This window comes from Pleurodeles waltl, chromosome 10 (genome assembly GCF_031143425.1).
Source record: "Pleurodeles waltl isolate 20211129_DDA chromosome 10, aPleWal1.hap1.20221129, whole genome shotgun sequence".
Taxonomy (NCBI): Eukaryota; Metazoa; Chordata; class Amphibia; order Caudata; family Salamandridae; genus Pleurodeles; species Pleurodeles waltl.
Genome location: NC_090449.1, coordinates 549,111,775 through 549,131,751, shown reverse-complemented (window position 1 = coordinate 549,131,751; position 19,977 = coordinate 549,111,775). Strand labels below are relative to the sequence as shown.

Sequence of the window (19,977 nt, the reverse complement as noted above, 5' to 3'; positions counted from 1 at the left end):
TGCTAAACAACCTTCTATCTAACATAAACATAGATGTCCACACCTACACTTCTGACTGTTGTAATTTTCAAAATACAAGTAAATCTATGTTGTGGCAAAGAGACTCCGAACACTCATTTCTCACTACTACAACATGAACAGATACTTATTTTAAATGTTTCCTTTGTCTAAACATCAACACTTTCTAGCCAGGACCAAGAGTAATTCCAACAAAATAATTCCCCCCATGTGACTAGTATCTTCAATACTTCTGTCAACAATGTAATTCCTTTTTGAATATGAGCAGTACAAAGAGGCATGCATGTGACTTAAATTTGCTGTCTCTATATGTCCCTTCAAAGGGAAGGCTCCTAGTGTTGATATTAGATTGAGAGAGAACGCAAGATAAATTATAGCCATACCCTACAACTAGAATTCTTGACAATAAATCTACTTTGTGATTTAAGGAAACACTAATCCAGTTGCCAAATCATCTACAACATTCCTAAATATACAAACACAACCCTAATGCATAAGTAGCTCACAGTCAAGTTGCGGATTAAGTAAGAATCATTCATAAAATTGAAAACTGGTTAGCTCAGACTGCAAAAATAGATCCTGGATCTGCTCTATTTCTTCATATCTAATTTATACACCTTCAGTCACAAGCACATGGATATTTATGTATATCTTTTCATAGAGCACAAACCTGTTCTGGGGGCATTAGAACGCTTTAACAGAGGAGCAATGCAGTACAGTACAATAAGGAGACACCAAGAAGAAACTCATCAGAGAAGTAAAACAAACAGAGATAATAGGTCTAAATGTGTAACAACCTCAAAGAGAGAATACAAAATATTAAAGAATGAAGAATAAAAGTGGGCCAGGTAGGGTGGCAATTGCATGAATGCAGGAAGGTACACATAAAAAAGGAAGCCACCAGGAGGAAAGGAAAAGAAAGGACAGGATAAGATCGTATATTAACTAGAGGGGGTAGGAGGTCAGGGACAGAGGATGTCTAGAAAGAATGCACAAGCCAGGGATGGGGAGTGACAGGTTAAACATCCAGATGGCAGAGAGACAAAGGCTGTGTTATCTTAGGCACAACTTGGAAGTAATTTCGAAAAATAAGTTTAATTTTGAATGTAGTTAGACAGGTAGTAGTGTAGACAGACAGAGGAATTGAGTTCCAGAGTCTTGTGGTATTACCAGAGAAAGACTAAGACTTAGACCCTGATTATGAGTTACATTAAAGTATATAATAAAAGTGATGGATGGAATGCTTGAATTCATCTCAGCAACTGGTATTCATTCAGGCCACATCCTAGTCGATCGTTATTTTGCACACCATGTCACCTCAGATTGGACTCAGTCTTGATCTTGCTATATTAGAAACAGTCCAGCCCGAACTCCAAGGCCAGGTCCTTCCTGATCTCAAACACAAGCAACTAACAACCGTTTTTGTCCTAGTTAGGGGTCTTCAGCCAGGTACAGTTTGATTCCAGTGACATAGTGTGCACAGGTCCCACATCTGTGCACACCCATTCTACTAAGAGTGATACACTAAAGTATACAAAAAAGTGTTTCATGGAATGCTTGAATTAATCTCAGCCAGTGATAATTATTCGGATTGCATTCCACTCCATAATTTTTTTACACACTGTGCCACCTCAGTTTGGACCCAGTCATAAGCAAATCAGTCTTGACCGTGCTGCATTGGAAAAGGCTCAGCCCGAACTGCAAGGCCAGGTCCTCCTAGAACTTGAACACAAGCAACTCAAGACCAGTTTTGCCCCAGTTAGGTCTCATCAGTTGGGTATAGACTAATTCCAGTGACACAGTGATCATCAGTTGGGCAGTATTGCATGTGGAGATTCCCAGCAGCCAAAAGTAGCATTACAGACTGTGATGTACACATGGAATTCTACCTAGTATGAGTTAGATGCTTCAGAATAGAAAATAACTGTGCGGAAATGGACCTCCTGTGCAGAATTCCTCATAGTATTCTATGTTCACAGGGGTTTAATGCTCCCATGTACCACCCGCTTTGAGCAGGTGGTAAATGCGAGCAGTGCTTTCCATGAAGTATAACAGTGGAGAGAAGGAGGCTGGGAGGGTAGGGAAGAGAACGGGAAGAATAGGTTTGTCAGTGGGAAGCACTGCAAAGAAAATGGTTGACACGGATTAGAGGATAAGGATTGGCTGCTGCTGCAGCCAAAGCCTCATGCAATTTTTACCACCCACAATTCTTAGCTGATAAAATCTGGACTAGTGTTCTCAAACTTCCCAATGTCTGGAAAACTGGGTGCCCGTTTTACTGACACATTGCACCAGGTTTGCATCACAAAAGTGATGCAAACCTAATGCAAAGTGTTGTGATGTTATTTAATTTCCTACGCACATCATGATTTGCCTTGAGGACACTGGTGCTGTTGTTGTAAGGACTTTGAGTCCTAGGGTCACCTGCTGCTTTTCCTGGATGAAGAGAAGGAGCTGCCTGGCTGTAGGGGAGAAGCTAAAAAAGCTCTCAAAAAGGCTGACCGACTCCCGCTGTGTGGGATCACACACAGCTGCTGTCGAAGGAAATTTGAGTCCCAGGATCACCTGTTGCATCTCCTGACCGAAGGAAAGTGCTTAACAGGCCCACAAACGGGCTGCTTGACTCGGCATGGAACACACTGCTGCTGCTTTTGCCAGCACCTTGAGACCCTCACAGGGGATTAGCCGCGCTCTACAAAAACTGACTGATTGATTGATTGGTTTTGAAGGGACTCCAAGTCCCAGGGTGATGTGCTGCTTTCCTTGGATGGAGGGGGGAAGTGGATCACACCTGTTAAAGGGCTGTCCAACTCCTGTGGCAAGGGGCACACTGCTGCTATTGGTGTTGAAGAGACTTAGAGTCCCAGGATCAACTGCTCCTCCTCCCGGATGAGGGGAGCAGTTAAACAAGCCCATAAAAGGGCTGGTCAACATCTGCAGCATGGGGCCTGTGCAAGATGCATCTAGGCACAACCTGGGCAGAGAATGGGACAAAAGCGGGCTCTTCTGCACCCATCGTTGCCCAGCAGAGGCTGGGCTGGCCAGCCTTTTTCACTGGAGCTTACCACATCATGAGGAAAACGAAGGCCACAACATCCTTGGATGGTAAGACTTTTGCAGCTCCTTCTTTACGAAACGTTTTAGCTAGTGCAGTCGCAGCCCCGAACAAAGAAATTAGGTCAGTTGAAGAAAGTTTGGGAGCTGTAAAGAGTTCTTTGGTGAACTCCAAAGTGCTCATGGTTTTCAGCTCCACCCCCAGGGATTCTCAGTACTGTTCCCCCTGCTAAGCTAGGCCCTAACCCGGGTGTAGGAAACACCTCTTTATTGATCAAATACGGGTTAGATTTCATTTTAACAATCCTCCATTGGCCAAAACCAAACAGTCATTACGTGGCAAAAGGCAGCAGCAAATTGTTCTCTGGCTAGCTCCATTGGAAACAGGATTCCATCAGCCTCTATTCATTTTAATCAAGAGTCTGTTCTTGCTCACAAACTGGGGTCACAGCTGGAGACATTTACACACAAAATGAATTTAATTTAGTCTTCCAAATTTCCTGATATTGAGCTTTCTTTGACAAAGCTTATTCAAATTGTTTTCGAAATCAAAGTTGTGTTGAAACTGGGGAAAAGGGAGGGGGCACACAGTAGCCCTGTGGGCGTCACTGAACGGAGAGGTTGAGGCCAAAGAGAGAGGTGAAGGCTTGGCCAAGAAGTGACTTTATTACTTCTACTTGCACTACTTTAGTAGGGTTCTAGTCAGGCAAGGCACAGGTTGCTAGACTGGTTAGTGCGGCTCTCAGAAAGGTCTTAGTACTCAGGGTGCAATAGACACTTCAGGCCTTCAGTATATCTCTGTTACAATACCATTCGCCCACTCATCTACCATGTCAGGACAACCTTGTAGGCTATTCCCACGCCTGCAGCTAACACCTGCCTCCCTATGTCATTTGTGTGACTTATGTTGCTCAGCTAAATTATGATCAGAAGGAAGTCTGGCCTGAGTTAAAAGGCTGAATAAAAAGAGTGACAGGGTTATAGTGATGGTCAGGCGAAGAAGGTGGCGGATGCCAGAGAGTGCTTGCACATCTGCAAAGCGTATGTCAATAGTGAAATCCAAGCGAAGTCATAAAATTTAAACAATATGGTGTTGGGTGCCAGGCTAGCCCTAACACCTGCCACAACAGGTGTCGGAGGGCCACACACTGAAGAGTGGGTGATTGCCTAAATATTGAAAGAAGAGTGGCTAGGGCACACCAATAGCATGAATCCTGATCCTGATAATGTTCAAGAATAAATAGAAAGTTCGTTCTTGGAAGATGATGTGTAGATATTTATTATAAGTGCAGGTAGAAAGTAGAAATCTCAATCAAAAGACTGCGTTGTACAAAATGACCATGTGTCCAGAGAAGCCAGATGGTGATAAATGGTCAAAGTTACAATAGGATGTTCGAATGTAACAATAAGTCCATACAGCAAAACAGCCAACACGTGTTTCGTCTTCAAGACTTTGTCAAGGCTTCAGATGTATATAAAACATTATATGTAAACACGAAAGGTACATAGATCAAGCTGCTGGTAGTCATGAGTCCTTGGGAGAAATCAAATATTATATGCAAATGATGGCCATGATAAGTCTCAAGTATTTGTGGAGCGAATAAACCCGTGCCGTGCGCGTCGGGGTTTTGGCAGAGTGTGTTTTGTAGATTGTGGTGGGAGCCAGTTCCAAGTTAGAAAACCCTCATTGGTTAACTTTCATTACCTAGTCTGATCTAATTTGTTTGCAAGAAACATGTGCTACTGACCTTTTTTTGTTGACAGAATTATTGCACATGATGTTCCAGCCACTCCTTCACAGAGGAGAAGGGCTAAAGATGGTTTGGCTACTCTAACATTTCACTTTATCTCTATTAAAGGGGCTTCTGTCTCAAATGAATCACTGCACTATCAATTGTTACGTGTTTCGGGTTGAGGCTTAGGTAAGACAATAGTGATAAACTATTATAATAATTCTTACCATCATAATGAGGGATGCTATTAAATCCTCTATGTCTCTAGCTTATCTCATCTTTTTAAGGACAATGAAGTGACCTTTCATTAATTGGTGAGGGGATTGTAATATGCAACTTTCTCCACTCATGTCTGCCATTTGTGGTTTAGGTAATCCTGACGGTTTGAATCTCACTCACTTTGAACAGAACACATTTGGTAATGGCTTAAACAATTATGAAATATGGCTTGTTTTGTATATCAGACATTCGTAATATTAATCCCGTGAGGGTTCCTACTGTCACTAGAAGAGGTCTTTCATCGCCTATAGATTTCATTTTTGCTTTTAGAGGTCTGGCACCCTTTTTTATTGGATTACTAGATCTCTGTGCATTTTACAAATGATCATAACCCATTAATAATGGCAATTAAGCACATCTGTAGCAGTTCTATAAAACCTCCCCAGAGCAAAGCAACACACACAAATGGCCCAACGTTGATGCATCTAAAACATTTTGGGTCCTAACACAACTTTCACATGTTAATTTCATGGTATGTCTGGAGGAGCAAATGATCTATTAATTATTCTGAATGCATTTGAGTCTATTGGCAAAGCACTTCAAAACCTTTTGACTGGTCCTCCTTTTCAATACCCTGCAAAACCTCATAGTTCATTTGATAAGACCTGTAATCTTGATTATAGGAACTTGATGGTAGTCTTAAAGTAGGAACCCCACTCAGTGGATGCTATCTGTATGTGTAAGTCAGATTATAAGAAAGCCTTGGAGAGTAGAACACCATCTTTCAGGGTTGAAGCATGAGCCTCCCTACAGCATGCTAGTGCACTCTGCAACAACAGCGAATTCTGGTGGGTGGGCAACACTCCATACTTCAGAGGGAGCTCTTCACCTGTTTCAACTGTGATCATTCCCACTTCCCATTGAGAAGAACATTTTAGCGAAATGTATGCTTCTGACTATTTAGTGAGTAGCTACCTGCAGTATTGGCTATCGTAGCAGTTAATTTTGTTTCTCTTGAACTGGCCGCTGTTAGATCAGCTATTTCCATATGCGTAAAGTGGTAGGCGCTTTGTCAAGATGAGGTCTGAGTAGACATGTTTTTTAATATTTTGAACCTATGGGCCCCACTAATTACCAATGTGTTAAACATTACAGCAGAATCCAGAACCCCTCAATTATGGCCTCATTCTTTTATAGTGCTAATTTCAAAAAGAGGACTAAAGCCGAGCCCTCATGTTACAGACCAATATCTCTTTTGGATTCAGAATCAAAGTGGCAAGTAAAGTTATTTTGGCCAAGTTAAAAGAATGGGCAAAAGAGAATTCTTTCTGTCTGAGGCTCAGTATGGCTTTCACCACATCCGGGTACGATTGAACAATGTCTCAACCTTTTTTGACCTCTAAATACAATGTAGCTAAAGGAGAGTCAACGTACTTAGCAATTATTGATTTCTCCTCTGCTTTCGACCTGGTTAACTGATCTAATTTATAGCATATCATGTTATCAATAGGGGTAGACCCTCTAATTGTCCATTTTCTGGGGATGTGACTTTGATAGGCTCCAGTTTGGTTCACATCCTCTTTTATGCAAATGATGCAGTCCTGGTAGCCCACACGGCCAACAGGATTCAGTATCTACTTGATTCTTTTGTCATCTTCATGAAGAATTTGGATTTCAAAATAAAACTTAGCTAAATCGTATTTTATTGTTGTGGCTGTAGGGCCACTAAGATCAGATGCCATCAAGTGGAGGCAACCCACCTTCATCAAGTAAAGACCTTCCAATATCTAGGGATCACTTTTGATTCTTACCTTACTTGGGTCTTTCTAAGGAGTACTAGGCTACAGAAGTTTGAAAGATCTCTGGAGACTATGTTTGGATTTTCCAATAAATTGGGATCTAAACCACTCAGGGAGACATTAATAACTTATTATTTGAAATTCATCCCCATTGTAAATCATGGGGCCGACATCTGGGCATACTGTTCACTGAAAGAGATTTAAGGAGTGAAAATGCTTTTTTACATAGATTATTGGCAGTCCCAAGGAGAACATCCTCTTTCATTTGCTGCGCTGAGTTGGGACTTATCATATCAGAGGATCTAATTAAACTGCAACCAATGATGGCCTGGTTTATTACCTGGACCAAAGATGAGACCTCTTTTAACAGTTTAATAATATGCTATGGGCTCTCACTCACAGTACAGTAGGGTACTGTGTTCCCTGGCTAATGCAAGTAAAATAAGGGTATGACTGGTTAGGATTGTCTGACATGTTTTCTTCATCATCTTCTGTTAAGTTGAGCATGAAAAAGTCACTGAAAGCCCTGCTTTTGGGCCAATACCAGGACAGTAGAATTTCAAACGAGTTATGAAAATCAACTGTCAATGTTTATCTTGCAAGATCAACGTCCAACACTATAGAGCTTTATCTTTTATCCACCCCTCATAGTTTTCATAGGTTTTTATTAACTCCTTTCAGATCGAATGTTTTACTTGTTTTAGTATCTTTTCTACAGAAAGGCCTATGGAACAATTTGCCATGTTGTCCTTGTGAAGGCTGTTCACTACAATAAACAATGCACTTCTTATGTTTTGTCAATTTTATTCATTACTTAGGATATAGTTTCTACTACCTTTATCTTGTTTCATAATTTTAATATTAGTTGCTATAAATCAGCTTTTAACTTATTACAAAACTTTCAACTGCTGCTATTAGTTTTTCAGTAGTTCAGTGTATTAAAACTTCATTTAAAATATAGTCCAATCTATTATGAGCTTTTCTAACGATATGATCACAGGAAAATATGTGCACAAATTAATCATGTGTATTTATGTTATTGTTTAATGTGGAAATTGTTTTCCATTTTTTGTATTTTGCATCTTTTTTGGCTGAGGACCAAATGAAGAATTTTTGAATGATTTGCAATTGAAAGTTCCCCAATGTAATTCAAAGTAGCGCTATACGCTACATTGCACCACTTAGCCTTAAGGGGATAAACAATGGGTCATACATTGGTATTTCCAAGCAACCAACCATGGCTTATGATGCACATCCCTATCTAGTAAAATTTGTATGCAGGATTTGGGCCAACAGTGCCAACAGTAGAGCAAGTTTTAAAATTCTCCACTTTTTTCCATCTTTGCATGTGTGCTGTACTGAACAGCACACCCAAAGTATAAGCATAGGTTTTGTACTGGAAGGGGCCCATTCCAGTACAAAACATATAATGACCAAAATGTACACACCTAGCACTATGGTGCAAGGATATGCATGGTGGCAAAGGATAGCTTAAAGTGCACCAATGCAGGTAAAGAGGAAAACAGAGCCATACCCAAGTAGAAATGACACTGTTCTGCTTTCTCCCTTTCATGCAAGGCAGCACAGCAACATTTGTATGAATACCATAAATAAAAAACGCAATTACAGTTTGTAATTGAATAGATGTTGCCTTCATGTGCTCTTAGTTACCTTTGTCCAAGACGGGCCCAAAAATGGCCAGATTGTCATTCACGGTCGTGCAGTTCCACCTTCGCCCCCGAAACTGATGCTGACATTCTTGAATACCAATTTTCACACCTTCTGCCACGCTTGGCATAATCTCAACATAGTTTCGACAGAAGCGCAGCTGTTTAGGCACCAACCCTGGGATGCTGCCGCAAAGGATGGGCTGTGTGCCGAGTGATGAATATTGATGACCAATGGCTAATGACCTTTAGAAGGAAGAAGGAAAATAAGTTGTTCTTAAATTACGAACACATGTCTAGAAGTGCACTGAAATGACATTTATGTTTATTACAAATATTACCACATCACTTTGAAGTCATGATATAAAACAATGACAATCACTATATTATATATATATATATATATATATATATATATATATATATATATATATATATGTATATATATTTTATTATTATTTTTTTTCACTTAAAAAAACAAAGGTTACAGGCACATTATAGTTAGGCTCCCGTTTCAAACATACAAAACCATAGAACTTCACCTGTTAGAGTTATATCAAGTAACTATAACTCGTGCCCTAAAGTAACTATAACTCTCGTCCCCGCCATGCACAGTTTTTTCATCAAAAGCTTTACTGCAGATATCACATTGATATTATCAATGATGTTCTTAAAGGTGTCATGAATGCCGTAAACTGTGGGGTAATTAGCAGTGCATGGCGAGGGCATGAGTTATAATTATCTTAGTACATAGGTTATGGTTACTTGAGGTAACTCTAATTATAGCAATAAATGTCACTGATTTTTGTATGTGTGACATGTGAGCCTAACTATAACGTCCCTGTAACCTTTGTTTTTTTAGTGAATTTCAATTTTTTTTATATTCTATTTCCTAACTATATCGTCCTGTAACCTTTGTTTTTTTTAGTGAAGGTCTATGTTTTTTTTATTACTATACGTTAATCCAGCCGCTGCTACACAAAACCAAAGGCTGTGCATGGTGGGGGTTACCCACAAGACCTGGCCTGCTTCCAGGCCCTACGGCCAGGCCTTGTGGCCAACCCCCTATGACCACCCAACCCCATGCCGCGCACAAACTGTCTCTCTGGGTGTGAGAGTAGGTGTGAGATGGTGTATCTGGGAGTGAGAGTGGCTGTGAGAGTGTCTGTCTAGGTCTGTGAGTGCTTGCTTGAGTGTCTGAGTGGATCTGTGAGTAGGTGTGAGAGTGAGTGGGGCTGTGAATGGGTGCATGAGGGTCTGAGTGGGTCTGTGAGTGGGTGCGTGAGTGTCTGAGTCGGTCTGCGAGTGGATGCATAAGGTTATGAATGGGTGTGTAAGAGGGAGAAAAAGATTGAAAGAGAGAAATTGAGATGAAAGAGAGGTAGAGGGAAAGAGATAGAGAGTTCTTTAGGCTTTGATGAATGATATATCTAGAATGAGATATTTCTGGACAAATTGAAAAGAAAAATGTATTTGTCAATTAAAAAAGTTAGATCACCTTCCAGTTTATATATATATACTTTACCAATATAAGGATTCCTATTCAGCTATTTTTGATGGTAAGTTGAAATTTACATATATGAGTCAACTGAAGAGGTTGGTAATGGGGGTGAGAACATTACATTGGAATTTATCTTGACATGTTTTTGTATACCTTGCTGTTAAAAAGTGAGTACAAGGTACTTTATCCCGTTAGTTTCAACATTTGAAATCAGGTATTAAACATGGACATGAGCAATCACGAATAGTTATGATTGTTCTAAATATTCTCACCGCCATCAGAGAAATAAAGAGAAAAAAGAAAAAAACTAAAGGGTACCCATACAGTGGAGTAATTAGCGATCAAGTAGTAACTAGATTTTAATTGGTAGATTGGGTAGTCACATGATTTAAATACACTGTGGTTGTGTGTAACTCTATGGCCAGTAGAAGGCAAAATGCGTCGCTATTTGTCTTGGATTTGCACTCAGCACTTTATACTTCATGCATTTAAATAAATGGAACTGCTGGTTTCGAATTGGTGGTGGCGTCGTCATATTTACAAATGAATCCAGGGAAGACTGAAATATGATAAGGAATGACTATTTAGTAAATATATATATATATATATATATATATATATATATATATATATATATATATAAATAATTTATTTTTTCAATTAAAAAAATCAAAGGTTACAGGGAGGTTATAGTTAGGCTTACATTTCACACGTGCAAAAACATAGAAATTCAGCAGTTATAGCTACCTGAGCTAAATGCACTGCTTATGACCTCAGATATTACATTACTCATGACGTAGTCAATGACCACTGATGACATCTCAAATGACATCACTGATCACATCATCCACAGAATCACTCACACACCCACTCTTACCTGCATACAAACTCTCGTACATCCACACACACACACACACACAGCTACTCACATATTCATGCACAGGCCCATAAAACTAACACAGATCCACTGACTCACTCACACAACAACTGACACAACCACTGACTCACACATACAGTACTAAGTCAGCTATTCACACACTCATACAGCTACTCACACACCCACTCACAGACCCATACAGCCACTCACACATCCAGTCATACATCCATGCAACCACTCACATACACACTAACAGGCCTACACAGCCACTGACACACCCACTCCTTCACACATACAACCACTAACACACTCACACTCTCAAACATACAGTCACTGGCACAGCCACTCAGTCCTTGATACAATCACTTACACAACCATTCACTCACCCATACAACCACTGACACACCCACTCACTCACCTGTACAGGCACTCACACACCCACCCACCCATGTGGCCACTTGCATACCAATTCACTCACCAACCCCTATAATCACCTGACCTGGGCGCCCCCAGCATTTTTCAGTTTAAAGCCCCGGGGAGGTGGCGGTCTTCAGGACTGTGGGGAGGCTGCGTGGCCCCCACATTATTTACATTCAATGCCCAAGTACCTTGACGGTCCCCAGGGCTACAGGGCTGCCGAGCGTACCCTTGCATAGAAAATGTAAGTGCCCCGGGACCTGACCCACACAGTGGCTTGTAAAAAACAAGCACAGGAGCCCACACTTGTTTTTTTATTTTTATTTTAATTCACAACATAGTCGTGAATTTGCAGGAAACTTAAAAAGATATATATTTTTCTGCTCTCAACACACCAGAGCCACTGGGTCAGGGTGACTCTTCCCTGGTTCCTTGTCTCTTTTTTTTTTTTTTGTGGGACTTGGCTGAAGCTGAGTCCCAAGATGGCTGACAACACCTCCTGGTTTGAAATGCTGGCAGCCAATCAGAGTTGTACATTTTCCAGCACAAGCTCGTTTCTCTCCTCTGTGACTTGCAACATCCTGATAATGTGTGGCCGAGGTACTTTATCCCACATATATTACGCAGTAGAGGTCACCACTATATGGTTATAGCTAGGTCAGAATTTACATACGAAGAGTGTTTTTGTTTCATCAATAACTTTGGCACCATTTTAAAAATCTTCATGAAGCATTCCAAAACTGATATTCATCCACCTCAGGTCCTATCTGGAAAGTTTCACAGTAATCCGTCAATCAGACACTAGGAAAAAGGGGTGCCCCAAAACATGTTTTCCCCATGTAATTTCCAACAGAAATTTAGACAGCATTACAGAAAAAAATGGCTGAACTGAATTTCACCAACATCTGCAGAAATTAGATGATTACATAGAAAGCGTGAATTTTTTGATTTGGCATGAATACATTAAGGTTTTTTTGAGAAATGAAGGTTCAAATAATGGTGTTGTCTTCATGATTGGTCCCTCAGGAATCCTGAGGGACCATAAATTTAAAAACAAAATAGAGAGTTCTGATTAACATAGAAGGCTTTTATTTTTCCCAACCGCCGTCTCTGGACAGGCGGGACTGGAGTAGTCCCAAGTTACTGACTGATCTGGTTGGCTTGCTGCAACCCCACAAGATATGTTGCAGCTGCCATTACAGAACACATGGACTGGGTCCCAGTGTCTGAAATCTTGACATGAGATGAAAGGGACACCCTTGCAGTTATGAGGCTCTCCTAGAGTGACCCCCAGGAACAAACACATAAAAAAAAAAAATGATCTTGCAGAAGTCCTACAAGAATACATGGCGGTCTTCACTAGCTCCCAAGCCGTATCAGGTAACCAGGCCTCTACTATGTAGCCAATTCACCTGTACAGAGGTGTTCACAGAGAGTCCACTCCTTCCATCCACCCAAGCCTTATTAGGTGGCCATTCCCTAGTATACATACCTTTCCTCTTGTACAAATATCTTCATGGAAAGCCCATTCCCTACAGTCACTCACTTCACATTAAGTGGTCAAACCCCTACTATGCAAACCCTTCACATTGAACAGAAGTCTTCATGTAGACTCCACTCCCTCCAGACACCCAAGCCTCATTAGGAAGCCATGCTCCTACCATGGACACCCTTTTGCTTGTATATAAGTCTTTACACAGAGTCACCTCCCTCCAAACACTCAATTCCCATTAGAATGTTATTCCCTTACTATGGACACCTATCACCTTGTACAGACGTCTTTACGGGGAGCCCAGTCCTGCAGACTTCCAAGTCTCATTTGGTGGCGAAGTTCATATTATGTACACTCTTCGCCTGTACAGAAATCTTGATGGTGAGTCCATTGCCTCAAGATATCTAGGCCTCATTAGGTGGCCTAGTCCCTATTACAAACACACTTTGCCTTGTACAGAAGTCTTCACTGAGAACCCACTCCCACTTAAGACACTGAATCCCCAGTAGGTTGTCAACCCCTACAATGCACACCGTTTGCCTTGTACAGAAGTCTTCACAGAGAACCCACTCCCTTAAGACACCCAATCCCTATTAAGCCGCAAACCTCCCACAAAGCTCACCCTTCGCTCATACAGAAGCCTTCAAAGAGAGTCCACTCTCTCCAGAGTCCCAAGTCCTGTTAAGTGGACAGGTCCCTACTACGCACACACCTTTTGCCCACTATGGACATCTTTTTTTGTATCGTAACCCTTCATTGTATTTTCAAATCACATATTCTAAAAGATACAAAAGTAACAATGCACAAAATTATATTACATGTCACAAAACATAGGTGCAAAAGAAAGAGCCTTCTGATGTGACATTGGGGGAGAAGTCCCAATCAAAGTCAAAGTGATTAAATAAGAGCAATCCACAACAAGAAAAACCTCTTGAGGGTAAGAACATCTGAAGAGTAAGTAGTTGGAGAAAGAGTTCAGATAAAGGGCCTCACAAAAGGGCAGCCTATACCTGAGTGTAAGTCCTATCTTCTTTCCCCTTTGCAGTTGTGCCACCTTATCTACATGCCTGGTCCCCAGGTAAGTGTCACTGTGATTGTATGAGCTAAAATGGTGCTTATTTATTCTAAAGATGTATGGCAATGACAGTGGTCAATCAGGGAAGGGAGAGTGGGAGGGGACAGTGTGGGGTATTTCCCACCCTTCTTCTAGAAGTATTAACTGGAGTGAGGTGTTCACATAGTACAGGAATGTGACGATCCCCACCTCAGGAGTACAATATGAATGGTAGTGTCATGATGTTCTGAGGTGTTTGCGTATGGAGGAATGTGCCCCAAGTATGCTTGAATTTCTACATCTGTTTGTTGGGTTTGCAAATGATCTTTTTTCAGTCGCCTTTTTGTGCATGTCTGATAACCACATTTGTTAGGAAGATGGCATTGCTGATTTCCAGGGGTGTAAAATCTCAACTTTTGCTACCACTACGACTATTGAGAGCCACCATTCAGCATTGAGGGGTAAAAGTGGTAAGAATGAAGTATCATGTAGTAAGAGTAATCTGATTTTCAGTGATATGGACATCCCTAGGTCACATTTGACCAGGTCCCAAACCTGTCACCACTAATGGGAAAGGGTATTACAATGCCATAAAATTGTACAGACATCTTGGTGGAGCTCCCACTCTTGCAGATACACAAACCATGTTAGGTGGCCAAGCCCCTACCATGCACTCCCTTCAACTTTTACTGAAGACTTCACAGAGATCACATTCCCTCCAGGCACTCTAGCCCAATTAGGTGGCAAAGCTACTACAACACACATTGCGGATCCCACTTCCTCCAAACACACAGACCCCATTATGTGGCAAAGCTTTTACTATGCGCACCCTTCGTCTTGTACAGATTCATGAAGGACCTAAATCCTCCAGCCACCCAAGTCCCAATGGGAGGCCAAGCCCCCACTATGCACATCTTTTGCATTGTAAATAGCCTTCACAGTGAGCCCTCTCCCTCCAGACACCCAAGTCCCATTAGGTGTCCACGCCCCTACTACCCATACCATTTGACTTGTACAGAAGTCTTCACAGAGAGCCCACTCCCCCCAGACACCCAAGTTCTGTTAAGTGCCCATGTCCTACAAAGCACATCCTTCAGCTTATTCAGAAGTCTTGATGGAGGGCCCACTCCCTCCAGACACTAAAGCCCCATTAAGTGGCTATGCCACTACTACACACACCCTTTGCCTTGTACAGACATCTTCACGGAGAACCCTCAACCTCCAGACAACCCTATTGGGTGGCCAAACCCTTACAATGCACACCATTTACCATGTACAGAAGTCTTCATTGAGAGACTATGCCTTCCAGACAGCCAAGCCTAATTAGGTTGGGCAATATATATTTATTTTAAATGTTAAATTGCTCCACAGTACTCCAACATACCAGTTAAGATAGTGCTTTTTACCCAGTACAGTAGCACTGGAGTACTGTGGTACTAATAAAACTTTAGAAAAAGAGTGGCTCTAAAAAAGAACCTTGTTTTTTTCATTTTAGAGCTTTTTTGTATTTTTCCTTTTTTTGGTGGTGTGGAACTAAAAAAAAGCAGTGTTTCAGTACTTGGAGACTTGGAGAGAGGTAAAAAGAAAAACAATTACATGTCCACTGGACATTGGTGTTCAATCACCAATGTATCCTCTCCTACATAAATGACCTTACAGCACCTCCCACAGGAAGTGGTAAGCAGGAATGTAGTCGGACTGCCCCTGCAGAACTTGAGTGTGGACAGAATCACCACACCCAAAAGAGGGTCCTGATTATGAGTTTGATGCCTCCTCCATAACCCTTTTGAACTTAGCTGTCATATTTTGAGGAGACTTTTATTCTACCCTGGAGGTATGTTAAAATATTGCTGCACCAAAAACTCTGTGGTGGCTTGAGGAGTTTCCTTTTTCTGCTTTTGCAAATTTTCCTCTCTGATCCTGGACCCATCCTTCAACTCACTCAAAGAGTTGCCATTATTGAAATGAACCCTCAAAGGCACAGCAGATGATGTTAGTACACTAATGCACTATTCCCAAATGAACATGAAAAGCATGAACTCCCTCTAAATAAACATTGGCAGTAATTTCAACAGATCAGATGCCCTTTAGTGCATGTGTCAGAGGCTGTGCAGTACTCCAGCCGTAGTCCTGCAGTACTTCTCTGGGCCCTCAACACTCAAAAATGACACCCCAAAATGAGCCAAATTCACAAAAAGACTCAAGGAATCCTCATGAAATCTCTAGGCGCAAATGTTAATACAAAACACGCATTCTTACCAAACAGAACATTTTGTTTTTTGGTGGTACTGTGGTACTTCTGCGGGACTCAGAACAGAAAGTAAAACTGACACAAAACTCCTGCAGATCCATCCTATTGGTTTTTGAGTACAGTGAGAATACCATGGGACATGTGGAAAGTCATACAATAATGAAATTTATAACAGGCATTCAATTGAAAGATCAAAGTACACTACTGAAAATTCAAAAGAAAATTGAAAATATATTTGATATTATGGCTAACATTTGTAATAACATGCTACTTTATGTTGAAAAAAAACTCCAGAAATTCACTAAAAAGAACAAAAATTGAAATGATGTTATAGTAAGTGTGATAGTGGTGATGTCAATACAAGAATGTAGTAGTGGTGATGCCAATGCAAGAATGTAGAAGGTAAAATGTGAGGAGAACTGACTTAGAAAGGCAGTCTCTTAGAGCAGAAAGGGTGGCTTAGTCACATATTAAAGATGCTTACTTACCTTTAAGTGTGTAGTGTCTTACTACACAAAACTGGTGATGAGTTGTGCGCAACTCTATGTAGACGAACCTGCGTCAGATGGTGCGAGATGGCCTGAGAGAAGTGGGCTGTTGACATCGGACCCAGCAAGTGACTCATTTGAGGAGGAGACAGATGGTCCTTGAAGATGTACGTTCCCCACACGCATCACACATATGCAGCTGAAGAACAGTTGGTGAAAGATCGAAGTTTTGGGATCGGATGTAGCACTGAAATGTTAGGACTCTGGATTGTGCATGTGAGACCTCTGCACAGGCTGGCCAGTTCAGCGCATTCTCATCATGTGACTACTACAGGGTCAGAGTAGTAGGAGTCACTGCGTGTGCACTTATATGTGCTCATCTCACCACATGCATGTGTGCAATATAATGTGTTTCTTGTGATGTCTGATCCACTATCTCTGCAAACCCTTTGGTGAGGTCCCTAAGCTTGTTAGCAACTTCTCACCTGTTTTTTATCAATCAAGTGCCTTAATTTGCAACTCAGTATTAATGTGCTACCTAGGAGTCTTTCTTATTGTAAAAGTGTTGGCAGTAGTAGTGAAGAGAAGGCGAAGGGTGCCCACACTAGATCTAGTCCACTTCCAATATGACCAGTATTACTGTTGATCACCCAAAAGATTTCTTGTGCAGACCAGGAAATCCTCCTGTACATTGGCTACAATGGAAGGAGTATTTTTAAAATTACTCAGCAACTTTTGATTTTGAGGACAAATTGACACTAGAAGGAAAAAAAGTCTATTATTGCACTCATTGGGACCCAAAGGTTTAATAATTTATAGACAACTACCTAATGAAATAGCAGTGGGGGACAGAAATATTTTTCTTGAATCTATTATACAATTAGACAGGTATTTTTCTCCCAAAGTGTGTATAGTGGTCACCAGATACAAATTCTTCCACAGGAATCAGCAAGAAATGAATATGTCACAGTGTTGAGCAAACTGTCAGTAGATTTTAGATTTGGAGGATTGGTTGAAGAACTGCAATGTGATCATGCATGCCCATGATTCGTCAATCCAAGAGAGCCTATGAATCAATGGTGAGGCAGAATTAAAAGATGTGATGTCTATAGTGCATAAAGCACAAATTCCAGGAAGGTGTGCAAAAGTGATAAAGAAAACAACTGAGTCGGAGTGTGAGGTAGTAGCCAAAATTACCATTTATAAAGCAGTGAATAAACTCACAAGAAAAAGAAAAAAGAAAAGCAAAGAACTGTTAAAGAATAATTAAAATGTTACAGATGCGACAGGACATCCCAGTTAGCGTATAGCCAGAACTATCCTGTGCTAAAATAAAAATATAGTGAATGTTGAAAAATTGTCAACTATGCAAGTGTCTGTAGAATAAAAAGAGAGAACGGAGACAAGGTAAAATGTATTGAGGCAGAGGGTACTAATACATCCAGTGATAAAGAAAATGACAACTATGGTGTGTTGAATGTGAAAGAAAAGGAAGTACTAGGCATCTCTGATGAAAATTGTAGAAACAAACGGATGTGCTTCATGACGTTGAATGGCACTGGTCTACATATGGCAGCAAATTCGTCACCCTACACAATTATTAATGAAAATGTGTGGAAGGATAATGAACCATGTGAGAAACTATCTGTTGCAAAGAGGGGTTCATCAGTCCTTGGGTGGTTGGATCAAAGGAATTTACATATAGTTTTAATCCTAATATAGGAAACAAGTCCTAGTGGAGAGGTAACTGGGAAGGTGATGTTGAAGAGATTGTCCAATGTGTTCAATGGGAAGATTGGAAAACATAAAAGCGTTCTTAAGAATAATGCTATTCCAAAGGTCCTCAAAGTAAGAAAAGTAACTATGCCAGTCAGAGATGAAGTTAATAAGGAACTAACACATTTAATTGATCCAGGAATTATAGAGCCAGTAGAATCAGAGTAATGGATAGCCCCATTAGTTGTTGCACATAAAGCCAATGGTAAGTTGAGGATGTACATTGATTTACGTGATCTAAAAGAACAAATTGGCGTGGATCAGTTTTCTGAAAAGTTGACTATGACTAAAGACATAGCAGTGTTTTCTACTCTAGATCTATCTGTTGCATACCACTAGTTTCCTCTTCATGAAGAAGAGAGCAAGAAATGCACAGCATTTGTCACTCAAGTAGGATGCTTTCACTTTAGAATAATGCATTTTGGCTTAGCATCTGCAGCAGTTGTGTTCCAGCATCTTATGTTCAATTTGTTTGGGAAAATAAATTGGATTCTATTTTGCCAAATTACATTTTAGTTATAGGAAGAAATAAGGAAGAGCATGGCAAGATACTAAATGAAGTACTGAAGGTTTTAGACATCTACAGTCTTACTGTGAAATATGTCAAATGTAAGTTTGCAAAAGAACATGTAACTTACCTGTGTCATGAGATTAGGAAGTGTGGAGTTAAACCTAAGAAAAGTTTGTTGTATGCTATCAAAGACATTCCAAGTCCATAGAACAAAGAGGCTTTGAGATCATTTTTAGGACTGGTATAATTGCTTTCGAAATTTGTAAGAAACTTCTCTATGAAAACTTTCCATAAACAGAAAATATTAAAAGCAAATGTAAAATTGTGTGGTCAAATGAATGTAATCAAGACTTTGACAATATCAAAGAGACTATTTGATCTGCACCTGCACTGCAAAGGTTTGATCCCCAGTGTACCAGCATTGTAACAACAGATGCTAGTAGCAAAGTTCTATGGGGGTTTCATCCCAAAGGAATAGTGAAGGAGTTGAATTTGTAATTGCTTTTGCCTCACAACCTTTATCCCCATCTGAAGAGAACTTATGCAGTGATGAAGAGGGAGGTTTCAGCATGTGTATGGGACTTGGAACATTTTCGCTCATTCGTATGGGGAAAGGAAGTAATTGGCAGGTGTGATCATAAACCTCTTGTAAAAATTTTGACTACAGTAGGGATGCTAAACGTGTCCTCTTGGTCAGCACGATTATCAACATGCCTACTAGATTTTGTATACAAAGTGTACTACTTACCTGGAAAAATGTGACTGAAGACTTTTTACCCACATCATTACTTGAGAATCAGGATGAGTTATTGAAAGATGAAAAAATTGCATGGGTGGTTGATAACAGGGGATACTCAGTAAATCTTGAGGAGTGGCATGCAGAGTATGATAAAGACTAAGAGTATAATTGTAGACTTTCTGAAGGAAGGATAGCCATATAAAAATGAATTAGGACAACTCAGAGCATTCTGCGAGGTATGCAGTGAATTGGCATACGTGGAAGGATTTCTGGTCAGAAGGGGGAAAATAACTACTCCTTATGCTATGAGAGGTAAAATCATCTCTATGTGCCATGAAGGGCACCTTGGTATAATACAAACTAAATCTGCAGTAACTAAAC

At 40.6% G+C, this 19,977-nt stretch overlaps 1 protein-coding gene across 2 annotated transcripts in view; it reads right to left on the bottom strand.

The window, feature by feature from the left end:
• Positions 1–19,977, bottom strand: part of WNT3A (Wnt family member 3A) — a 205,221-nt gene that overhangs the window by 48,371 nt on the left and 136,873 nt on the right. For both annotated transcript variants that reach the window (XM_069210981.1, XM_069210980.1), the window contains one exon: positions 8,495–8,736. In XM_069210981.1, coding sequence (XP_069067082.1) covers positions 8,495–8,621 — 127 coding nt within the window. In that variant the 5' untranslated portion in view covers positions 8,622–8,736. The remainder of the gene's footprint in view (positions 1–8,494; positions 8,737–19,977) is intronic.